Raw genomic sequence first — 12898 nt, forward strand, 5'->3', positions numbered from 1 at the left:
AAACGTTGTCGGTGTTGTTTTGAAACACTGTATATGGCAGTGTTGCTAGAGATACTTGCTTCTACATACATTTTTTGTACTTGCATAATTTTTCAAGAAAACAGCAAGGATAATAGAATAAAATAGAATAAATTTTACATGAGTACATCATAGATTATAAATCCCTGATACATTATACTGTGCATTCGGGTTATACAAATTTACGAGGGTCATTTACCTCGAAGTGGCAACGTAGTTGGGAAATGGAATGTAGTGAATCACTCACCTCAAAAAGCTTACAGTCCTTGGATGTAGTCTCTGCCAGCCTGTTGAACCCTTCGCCAGATGTCTGATAACCGTTGAATACCTGTCAAAGCCCCGCTTTGTGAGAAGGTGTTGACAGTGCGTCCTAACGTTAAGGCACAAACAATGCTAGGAAAGTATCTGAAACGTTTGCCCTGAGAGGTTCTTTCATTTTTGGGAAAAGATCAAAATCGCAGGGGCTCATATCCGGAGAATATGGCGAGTGCTCCAGTACTTCCCAACCGCATCGTCGTACCACAGTCTGTACTGGATTGGCTGTATGGCATCTGACATTATCGTATAGGAGAATTGGTCTAGACTCCAGGAGGTGTGGATGTTTGCCCCGCAATGCTGGTCGCAAATGATGACTGAGGTACGAAGCATAGTATACAGACTGTAACGCCCGGTGAAACTTGATGTGACAAGATAATGCCTTTGTGATCGTATGACATTATCATCATCTTTACGTTTGCTGGCTCTTGAATAAGATTTCTCGGTCGTCGAGATTCTGGGTGGCGCCATTTACTCGACTGACGTTTCAAATCAGGCTCGTAGGATCTTCCCCAAGTTTCGTCACTTGCAATGATGCGGTGCAAGAAGTCATCATCTTCCTCATTGTGACGTTGAAAGTGTAGGCGCGCACATTCCCATCTATGCCACTTTTGAACCTCAGTTAGAGCATGGGATACCCATCTAGCTGCAATTTTCCACATGCCAAGATCTTGCGTTAGCAAGCGGAACACTGATCCGGAAGAAATGTTCAGCTCCTGCGCCAATTCACTACAAGTCCAGCGCCGATCACCGTCAAGCAGTATCCGTAGTCTTTCAAGATGAATTTCGTCCGTAGCCGTTCGCATATGCCCTCCACCGTGCATTTTGTCTGTTGACTGTCGTCCCGCCTGAAAGGCTGCAACCCATCTTGCCACTGTCCGATACGGAAGAGCAGCTTCACCAGCTTCACCACAGGCCTCTACTAATCCTCTGTGAATCGTCTTAGCATTTCGCCCTCGTTTTACCTGGAATTTCATAAACACACGCTGTTCTGCACGCGTGAACATTGCGTTAGGGAGGTATTTCACACAACAATCACTTTAACAATGTCTACTCGCCACATACACCGTAATACGGGACCGCAGCAGCGTTGAACTGATTCGTAAACATTCACGGAACACACTACATTCGTCATTTGTCTCCTGCCCACACGACACTCCAATCGTAGCAGTGTTGCCAGTTCGAGTTAAATGACCCTCGTACATTACCTCATTTCTTTTGCTTTCTTTCTTATTTACATTCTACATTACATGACTATCTATCTTCTGGTGGAGCAATTATTAAGGACTGTTCTCTTTCTAATTTGGCAATCTCTTTTTTGTGTTTTTTGAAAGCTGCATTCAATTGTGCTGCTAAAGTTTTCATTTTTTTTCTTATCTTTCGTATTTAACATTTCCGTAACCACTTCCGCTCCTTTTGTTGTGTATTTTACAGAAAAAGAATAACACTTAAATCTAAACAAGCTTGTGTGAGAGCAATCGTCTACATATTTGAAGTCATTTTACTTTGAATATGCGAAACTATTTAAAATGGGGTTAAACATTAAACTATCCAGACGGATGTTAACTTAACTATCCAACGTGAGAAAAGTACATTAAACATTAAAGAATATACATTTTTTAATCAATCATTAACAATAATATGTCTACAGCGTAGGTTTTCTTCTCCCGTACAGAATTTCAGTATATATACTATAGTTTATCCAGTATCGGACCAATTTTCATGTTCAGTAATTTTATTTTATTAGTTTCAATTTTCTTTATCTAATTGTAACCAAAACTTCAACAATCGTATGCAGTAATAAAAGCAAAAACAGAATTGGACTATATCAACGAAGTCAAGACTGCTTCCATATTCTGGCCATCGGGGAGCAGGGGCAAAAGTGAGGGGGAACGCGGGCGGAGGTCGTTCCCTCACCTACAAAAAATATATTTGGTATCCCCCACTTTCTAAAAAAATTCAATGGGGAAAGATAGGCGCGGGGGACTCCGTGACGTTAAGTATCCCCCTACCTTTTCACACAAACTTTTACTCCTAGGCCATCATCTAAATTAATTCGTGTCTTAATTCGAAATAAAATTCGTGTCTTCCCTCCCAAAAAAGCCTTTCACTCAGTAACAACACCTAAACACAACTGCAGTGTCCCTACAAAACAAATAAAATAAATCATCAGATTGGCATTTTATTTATTTATTTATTGCATTATATGTCCACACTGAGACAACATCAGATCCAGTTAGTTTTATTTACATTATATTGTAACTTGTTTGTAATCTCGTTACTATAGACAAAAACGCTAATAGTTCATTCTTGCATTCTCTTGTTCTTTAAAAAAATCAATAATGTTGTTTTCATACTGCAGTAAAAGTAGAAAAAGACAAGAAAAAATCACGAAAGATACATCTTATGGTTAGAGCAAGAAATGGTAGATCTATTAACAAGCATATCTGTCCACTCAAACAACAATTTTTGTCAATTTTCTCTGGTTTTATTGTCAGGTAACTTTCTTTTACAACCAAATTTGATTTCCATTAGTAATCCATTCTGAGCGAAAACAGGATCTTATAGAGTACTTGGAACAGCTTTCTTCTCTCTTTTTAATGGAAATTTTTCGCAATTTGTCGATGCTAACAAGATGTACGAAGCGACAAGAACAGCAATCTTATTGGATGTTCACGGACTCTTGTACAAGTAATTTTTCTTTTTGTATCATCATCATACTTTTGAATGAAATGAAAAGGAAAGAAATTTTGAAAAAAAAAATGACTTGTTTTCTAAGAATAATGGTTATCTTACGTATAGTGGCGCCACCTAGCGAAGAGAATGAGTGATAATGATAGCGGAAGGGTCAGGGGAGGTCAGGGCGTACTCGTCTTCCAAAAAACAATGAAATCAAATATGCCGCGCGATTGAAGTGGAGTGTCCCAACCACCTCTTTCCGTGGAGCCCAAGGACGACAACAGCCGAGGTGTGACGGCCAGACACGGATTGAAAGAAAAGGAATTCAAGCGAAAATTCCAGAACAAGACATTCCAGCAAGATCTCTCTCTCTCTTAGCTCATTTTTGGACCTATTGTCTTTCCTTTTTTAAAATCATTATATCCATTGGACAAACTATACTGGATGGATGATTAAACATGACTAGAATGAATAACGAAAAAAAAGTGTCACTCAATATTCATTACTGGATAGTTGTGTGTTACGTCATTTGTGCTTGTTCCTAAAGAAGGCAGATCATGCATTCTTCTCACACTTCAGTAATACTTTAAGTGCTTATCAGTTTTGTTCGAATATCTTTTCCTGCTTTTACATCCAAATTATAAATTCAAAGGATAATATATTGATTTCTTCAGTGGCGTACGCAGAATTTCATTTAGGACATACTTAAGGACTCCTCAAGCATCCTTTCAAGACATGCGTGATTTTTGTTTATATAGACCTATCTTAATACTGTATAGTAAATATTTATTTGTCCGCAATATCTTACTCAAAGGTGGGTTAAAATCCCGAAAACCCCTGGCGTACACCACTGAATTTTGTAGTATTAAGCGTCTGTATTAAGCGTAAATCTTGTATTTCTGCAGACAAGATTATACGAACTAAAAATTTCCTTGTTTACAAGTGACGCCAGATGGCAGTGTTGTCAGAAGTACTGCTTTCTGCTTTTACATGCAACTTCTTACATTTGCACACGTCCCCGGCAATTCCGGCTCGGCCCCGGCCCCGGCAATGCCGGAATCGAAACCGGGGCTGCTTTGTATACGCGACCGGCAAAACCGGTATCGGCGCTGCTTTGCACACACATCCCGGTAATGCCGGTGCCAAGAAGTAGTTTGAGTTTGAACGTGAAGGAGAGACATGAGTCCAGCAATAAACAAACGATATCTCCTTGCCTTGCTGTACTTACTGCGAAGAAAGAGGAAACAAAGCAGCGTTAAAAAGATAAAGATTGATCCATCCATTGTTGACAGTGCGTCATGTGGAAGGTTCGTTTTATACATTATATGAAAAGCTGCGGAAATATGATTCGATTTTTTTAAAATTACTTTCGCATGTCTAAACAAACGTTCGATTTCTTAATACAAGGCATTAGTAATCATATTCAGCACCAAGATGCAGAAATGAGATCCTGCATGCAATCTTTGTTATGCTTGGGAATGCCTACTTCTTCGATTTTGATGGAGATTTAAATCCTTGTTTTCCTATTATGAAGGTTATTCATACCCTACATACTTCGTTGCATAATTAACAGGATAAACAATGGGCAACTATCCTGGATTCATAATTTCTTCAAATCTCCATTTTGTTCATTTCCGCCATGTTGATATTTTATTGTGACTTCATATATGCTAAGACACATTCTCTATCAAAACGAATCCAACGACTTCTTTGTTTAAATCATTTAAGTAAGTTTCGGCTGCAAAATATAGCAAATTAATAGACATACATACCAGGGGCGTACGCAGGGGGTGGGTCCTGGGAGTCCGGACCCTCCCCGAAATCCCGACTTTTTTGTAAATGTTGTCTACTTTTAGGGGCAATTTTAGAAATGTTCATATAATTTAGTCTCAAATTGTATTTGGACCCCCCGAAACGCTTTAGACACCTCCCGAAATAAATTCCTGCATACGTCCCTGATACATACATCTGTGAAACTCACTTTCCGCGTTGCCGTAGTTGGGTAATTCAATTTCAAACAAGATCCAAATTTCTCTTGCTGAGAATTTATGTAAATAGCAAGCCGCTATATTTGTGGTACCTTTCAGCCATTTTGATTATTTCATTCTTCATTATATATTGAAGTGATGTGAAAAAAAGAAAATAACAGAAACGACTAAAGTAAACAAAAAATCCAAATACAGGAAAAGGAACAAGAATGCACAACGCGTTGCCACTTACAAACCGTAGCTAGATTGAAGAAACCTATCAGCAAGCCGGTTCCGACATTACCGGCTGCGTGTGCATCCACGCATAAGAAAGCATTGCCGCCGACAAAACCGGAGCCGGAGCCGACACCGACATTGTCGGCGGTTAGGCCGACTGCATTTGCTGGTCCCGGGAGTTCCACCGGTTTTTTTGCCCGGTCGGAAAGCGTGTGCAAGCTACCATTTGATTACATTGCCGTCGATTCCATCGCCGGCATTGTCGGTGCCGTCTCCGGCATTGCCGGGGACGTGTTCAAACGCTCTTACACGTGTTTTTTTTTTTTTTTTTTTTTTTAATAAAGGAAGAGAAATTGAATCTAATGTCTTGTACATAGTTTACGCACGTTTTACATTGAATATGTATGTAAAATTATTTGACACGGGATCAAAAATTTGATAATCTAGATGGCTAATAATTTAATTGTCCTATATGAACAAAAAATAACATTAAACATTAAAAAAATCTTTTTAAAAAAACATTAATATTTTAATATTTATACAGTGTCTGTAGGGTTCTTTATTCTGTAAAGAATTTCAATTCATTACTTTTTCCTTGTGTATGACCAAATTACTTTATGTGGTATATTTTTTTGTGTTTTTAGTATTTCCTATTCAGATCATAACAACCGACTACAACAACAAACCAAAACGAGAAGTGGACTGTTAACTAAGTTCTACTGCTCTTGTTTTCCGACAACAATGTAGTGTAATATATGAAACCACTGAAGTCTCCTCTCTCCCAACAACCAGTTTGCTAGCGTTGCCCCCGAGACGAGACCAGATGAGAAATGATGCTTTCTCGTTTCTTCTCGTCTCGCATCGATTCTCGAAAAATATTTCCTCGAAATTCCTCCCTCCCGTCTCGTTTCGTATAAATTTATATACAAAATGAATGCCTTGATTGTTTCTTAATTCCATCCAGAAGTTACCTGAAGCCTTCCTCGTCACCAGAGGTCCGCAGAAGGTGTGATATAACAACATTTGAATCATTATTATCGGAATATATTGTGTAATGACTTGCGTGTCTTTTTAAAAGTTGATAAATGCTCTTCATTGTGTTCGTTTAATCACTTCATCAATCTGTATTTGTTATATAATGAATCAAGTAATACTAAAACAGTGTTGGCTATATCTAAGACTTAGGTGAACTAGTGTTGCCCATGTGACTCGTGATATTTTTCGTCTCGTTCCGATTCTCGATTCAAAAATGAGATGAGAATTGTTCACATTTCTTGTATAGTCTCTAATTTGAAAATGTGCTTCTTGTTTCCGATACGAGACGAGAAATCCCATCTAATAACACTATCCTTCGCCCAATCAACACGTAAACACAACACCAGACTCCAGAAAACAAGTGCAGTTACTCATCAGATACATAGTACAGTACTTAGAAGCACTTTATCAGCTTTGACCTCACTCTTCTCGTTCTTTTTTAACAAAGTATTGCAAAATCTAAGGACACTGCTGATTTCTCTATTTACTCTTTTTAGTGCGTACAAAATACTACTTAATAAACTAGTCAGTGTTTTGAGAAGGATCTTATTTCCTATTTAGTTTCTAATCTAAGCCTATGGCATCACAATTGATTTGAAGACGTGATATTTAATAAAGTGGGAACATATCGATAACAAAACTTTCTTGCAAAGCAATATTTTCTAAATAGTAAATAGGTCTACGAATTTTCCTTTGGTCAGCAATCTTTCGATTGCTTTGACACAGCATTCCACTCTTCAATGTCCTAATCCAGACTTCTTTCATTTCCATGTAACTTTTTCTTCCCTACAACTTCTTATCTGGTCTGTGTATTCACGCTTCCGAAATTTAATCGCAAGCTTCCTCTATGTCAGGGGTTCTCAACGTTTTACACTGGCATGCTACTATAGTTAATACAATCTTAAACGGATCGGTGTGCCATGGGTTGAGAAACCGTTTCTAGGTAATTTTAATGATATTGTTTCACTAAAACTCCATATATATATATATATCTTCTTTATCTGTCTGGGAGACGAAAGAAGAAAATCTCAAGATCTGCTAAGTTTTACTGCTCTTGTTTCCCGACAACAATGTAGTGCAATACATAAAACCACTGAAGTCTCCTCTCTCCCAACAACCAGTTTGCTAGCGTTGCCCCCTTCAATTACCTTCAATTGTCGCCAGGACGTATAGAGAATCAAAATATAGGAATCGACTTGTTGATGGAATTTTATTCAAACTAAAAGTGGTAGAAAGTAACCATTTAAAATTTAAACGTTGATCCCTTTAGAATAGAAACAGTAATAGACAGAATAGAAGCAGTTTTGTGTAGTCAATTAAACATCCCAAGAATATGTATTTTTTTCCCATCTCTATTCTAATTTCTCTACTAAAACTGGAAGTGGTAAAGTATACCTCAGTAACTGAGAATAATAATTAGTAATGGAGAAAATAAATCACGACACAAATCGAACTTCTTTAACTCTTTGAAGCACGGTGGTAGGCCTACTAATATTACACCACTTTTTATATACCACCGTGCTTCAAAGAGTTAAATGGTGTTCACGTAATACTGCAATTTGTTGCTTCTGCGCTGACTTTCCCTTCATAGCTAATAGAGTGGTTTCTCCATGTCTCATAATGTGTCCAAGCATCCCAATCTTCTTTCCGAAATATTCTTCTTTATAGTCTTACTTTCTTTCTCCTCCCAATTCAAATCTTCAAATACTCTTTGATTTGATACTTTGCTTATCCACAATTTAATTTTCATCATCCTTCTTTGCAAAGCACCACATTTCGAAGGCTTTCATTCTTCATTTTTTTTCTCTTCTCCTAGTCCACGCTTCCTGGTAGGGACATTCAGTCGAGAAAGTGTAACAGCTTTTTCAGGGCAGCCATCTTGAGTGAGTTTTTTCCTGAGTTTCCCTCATTTCTCCAGGCAAATCCCGGGATGGTACCTAATATAATAGTCGCCCAGGCCGCTTTCCTTCTTCCTTCCTTTTAATCGGATAATGTGCCCGCCGATTGACGTCATCCCTCATATACGTGACGTCTAAATGGTCATGGATGCTGACAGTCCAGAAATCTAATTCCTATTCCTAATCCTAGTCAATGCCTCACATAAATAATGACGCTAAGAAATGTTAGTACTGTATTATTCTGAAATTTCAACATGAAAAATTGGGAGCAGAACTGAAGAGAAACATTTTTAAAAAATGCAAATTATGTGCCACACATATATCTTTCCATTAAAAAAAATGAGCTCAATAAAATATAGCGGATACCAAGATGACCACTGCCATGGTCACCCACAACAATCAAGCTTCCCTACCCATACAGTATTACTATATCGTCAAATCATCCGAATCTGTGAACTAGATGTCACTAGCACGGCTGTTAAGGAACTTTAGTGACACTCTGTATATAGATTTTCTTATCCATAAGAACCTTAGTTCTAGGACACACTCCAAACACCCTTCCCTTAAAGCCCTTCTAAGTAACAGAACACCAAGTGATCAAAGCACAAAAAAAAAAAAAAAAAAAAAAACTTCTGGTCATTATTTAACATATCCAAAAATGTCCTGAAGTATTCAACTAGTGAACCAAAAGTGTCTAGAATGCACTCTAAGGATGGTTAGTAGGAAATGCCCTAAGGATGTGCAAACTATATCTGAACTTCTGACGTGTATAATGACAACGATATCTATTATTTCTCATAAGTGTCCTAAACTAACACTGTTTAAAAGTTGTTTCTGTGCTTATATAGTTCTTTCACTTGAGGACATCTCTGGATGTGTTAAACAAAGATCAAAAGTCACTTCAAAAATGTTCAAATCATGTCCAAACACTGATGAAGTTTTCCAGCTTTGACCTGCGAGCACACTGCAGAAAATAAAGGAACTACTTTTAGACACAATAGGACACATTATTACCGATAGAAAATACTCTTTGAACACCTCCAGATTATGAGATTACACATATTCACCCATTTGAGATAGTTTTCCAAGTATGTCCCAAATGTATTTTGCAGAATGTGTCATCACTTTGTTTTCGAACTGTTTGCCGAGAAGAAGTGTTTAAATATGTATATTAGATACTACTTTTTGAGAATTAACGCTTTTGGACACACGAAGTACACTTTATAAACACAATGTTATTTTTCCATTCAACATCTGTACTAAGAGTGTGTAAATGGTGTTTTATTTTGTTCACAGTGTAATGGTGTCAGAAAAAGACTTCTCGTTTTTGAAATGGTCAACACAACATATTTTATAAAAACCTGTATACTATAATGACTTGTGCAGAAATCGTGCGTCTCTGGTTGAAGAATATAAAAAAGTTAGTTTCGTTTTACAGTGTTAAACTACGACAGACATAAACTATTCGAATTTAATACTCAAACTTGAAGTATTACATCTGTAACCATTGTTTGTATTAGAGTAATAAGATAAAAGATAGAAATTGTTCCTCGGAAGCTGAATCCATATATAAAAAAAAGCCATTAGGTTTACTCGCTATGCCTTACCATTTTGTTCTATGGCGCAGTGGCGGATCCAGGGGGGATCCAGAAGAGAAAACTTTTTTATTTTATATATAAATAAAACCCATCCCAGAGTTTGGAGCTCTTAAAAGTAGCTCTAAGTAGCAGTATTACAACCCACCGCCCCTCACCTCCAGAAGTCCGTCCTGGATTCGCCCCTGCATGGCGATAATTCTTCAAACTGGTCATCGTTAATTTAAACCACTTTCGGCTTGAATAGAGGGATAAGGGATAAGAAGAACCTATTCTTTGGAAACTGAAATGATCGCTTCTTGATATCTCTTAAAGTTTCTGCTCTATGTTTATATATTACATATATTGTCCACTAGCAGATTGTATTTTTCCAACGGTGACGCACATACTATTCGTAAACTAATTGTTTAGTAGGATTGCAGATACATATTTGATACATTTTTATGTGTAATCTAAATACATGCGTATTTGCTGATATACTTCAAAATAATGCTATTAGGTAGCGGACCCAGAAACATACAGAGTGGCCCAAAAGTAGGTAGACAGTCCCGTATTGATCAACTCACTGCTTTTTATATCATTTCTTATTGTTATACATCAGGTAGTCTTAGTTTCTTTATTATTTGTTCTTAATGTCTTTTTACTTATATCTTGAAACAGCCGAAGCACATAAATCTATAAGCTAGAATGTTATACTTGACAAATGAAGGGGTGTATACCTACTTTTGAGCCACCCTGTATACTCGTAGCATAATTTATTCAGTTGATATAGTATTATTGAAATTGGTGTGAGAGGATATAGCTGTACGCCTCTCAGTGGCGTAGCCAAGGGGAGCTGACCCAGCTCGAGCGTCCCTTTTTCCTTAGTGCAGCAACATTGAAATATGTCCTTATATGAAATATGGTTCTCCTTATATGAAATACGTCTCATTTGTAATCCTAGTGTTACAGTGTTAATTTATCACAAAGAAGAATTGAATAGTCATGCTGAAAAAAACTTACATCCACTTTATATACTATTACTCTTTATTAGATTTCAGCAAACAAATTATATGCTGTATTCTTCATATTTCTCTGATCTTTGTCTCTAACATACGCGTCAAAACTTATTATTTGCTGTTGCGAGATGTTTTAAGTTTTGAAAAATATTTCTGAGCGACTGCTTAACTTATATATCAGGTATTGTCCCCATATATTCTCTCCCAGGTCTAATTTATGCAAGTATCTATCGCCAAACTAAAATATTTGGTTGCCAATGACGACTGTGGGACCAAATATTTCACGACACACACACAAATATATATGCTTATACGTATGAGCCTTCGCCTTCATGAGTTTCTGGCTATGCCACTGCTTAGTCACTTACTTGTCATTGAACTCAAAATCATAAGGAAGATATGCTTTCCAAGAAATGAAGTACATATTTTTTAATTACTTTTTTGTTGTTATTTCTGAAGTCAGTTTATAAGGAGAGCAAACGTTTCTATGTCCAAGTTCGAAAGTTTATACAACGGTTACACAAGTCTATGTTGGTTTGGCTCCAGATGGTACTTTTCTCCAGACGGGACTAAGGGGGTGGCGTGGGGTGGGGTGAGCCAGAGGAAGAGGAGAGACGACAGACAAGATCCAGGTCTAAAATAGCTGGCGGCTTTCCCCCCCCCTCTTTCGCCCCGACATTCCCCCGACACCACCCACCTTACCTTCTGTCTGTGGTCAAACTTCATAACTGTCCAAAATAACATCCCATCCCATCGTGTATCCCCTGGCGAGCCTTCCTGGCAGCGTTTTTAGAGAGTGCACCGACTGCCCAACAACCGTCATCGGATCGACGGATGAAGAAAAATACAACGCTGCAAGTGCAGTGGAAAAAAAATTCCATGTGTTTAGCAGTGATTTCTTCGATTATTCGTCTTCTTACTGATGGTAGTAATAATATTTAACAGACAGCAAAGTTATATTATTATGGAAAGTTATGGCCGTCTTCGTTCATATGGTTAGTTAATTAACAATAATTTACTTATATTGTAATAAGTTCATTTTAATTAAAAATCTCACTTGTGTCGGTTTTTTTTTTTTTTTTTTTTTTTTTGCATTTTATAGAGGAATGTAAATAAATAGTTCATTGACACACCATTCATCTCCGTTTAGATTTGTACACGAGACAAGAAATCAATGGTTGGTCTAGCCTGGGGCTGGGGGGCTAGGTCTCCCCAGTTTTTTGAATGTCATAAAAAATTAAATTAAGCTAATTTTTATGTTTTTGAAAGTTGAAAATCTCGCTGCCCCCTCCCCACGTTTTTACCTTCTAAATCCGCCACTGTGAGAAATTCCTCGACTTGTATCGATTCTCATCTCGAAAAGAGAACGAGACGTATATTTTTAAATTTGAGAAGAGCAGAGAAACATGTCAGCTCTCGTGTCAACATCAGCAACTTCCACAAATCAAATACTTACTTTTACAAAACGAGACGAGTTGAGGAAAAAGTTTCGAGAATCGAGACGACAATGCTTCTATAAAATTTACCAGGCGAGACTAATAAAAATCTTATTTCTCGTTTCGTGGACAACACTGCCTCCACTGTGAAATGTCTTTGATTCGATCTTAGTAGCCATAATCACGCCCCTCATTTCTTCTCATTTTTCATTATATTAGCTAGTTCGTTATATTATATTAGTCATCATCCATTTCCTTTCACCAATCGTCGGTACTACTCTTTTCAGGATACGCCATTTTCAGAAAAGGCTTATATCTTCAACTATAGGGTGTTTCAAAACGACACCAACAAAATTTGGGAGGTGAGTCCTGACACCAAGATGAAACAAAAAGTAGGTCTATAGACCAACCAGGGTGCACAAATGCTTTCTTTCGGAGTTACAGGCTGCTGATAGCTGAAAAAATGAACTTTAAAGATCCATAGCTCCAAAACTATGGGAACTACTGTTGTCGGGTCAAGACTTCACTTAGAATTACTATGTGCCCTATCCAAATATACATGTTTCAGAATCCTAAGGTACTTCCGCAACAATTTTTATACAGGTAGTTGGCGAGTACTTCAGATTTAATACCCGTTGCCAAACTACCGCTATAAAAATTGTAGCTTGAGTACCTTGGGATTCTGAAACATGTAAGTTTGGATAGTGCACATAGCAATTC

The 12898-nt window shown here is 37.5% G+C and overlaps 1 protein-coding gene across 1 annotated transcript; it reads right to left on the minus strand.

Moving 5' to 3' along the window:
* Positions 1-596: 596 nt before the first annotated feature.
* Positions 597-1340, minus strand: LOC145660963 (histone-lysine N-methyltransferase SETMAR-like). Its single transcript, XM_081726411.1, has one exon. It carries the CDS (start codon positions 1338-1340, stop codon positions 597-599), a length of 744 nt encoding a protein of 247 aa, XP_081582537.1.
* Between the last annotated feature and the right edge of the window lie 11558 nt (positions 1341-12898).

Source organism: Thermobia domestica, chromosome 9, assembly GCF_964235325.1.
Source record: "Thermobia domestica chromosome 9, izTheDome1.hap1.1, whole genome shotgun sequence".
In the NCBI taxonomy this organism is placed as follows: domain Eukaryota; kingdom Metazoa; phylum Arthropoda; class Insecta; order Zygentoma; family Lepismatidae; genus Thermobia; species Thermobia domestica.

Coding starts and splice junctions, on each gene's coding strand:
- LOC145660963 (XM_081726411.1), bottom strand. CDS start 1,340: ATGTTCACGCGTGCAGAACAGCGTGTGTTTATGAAATTCCAGGTAAAA.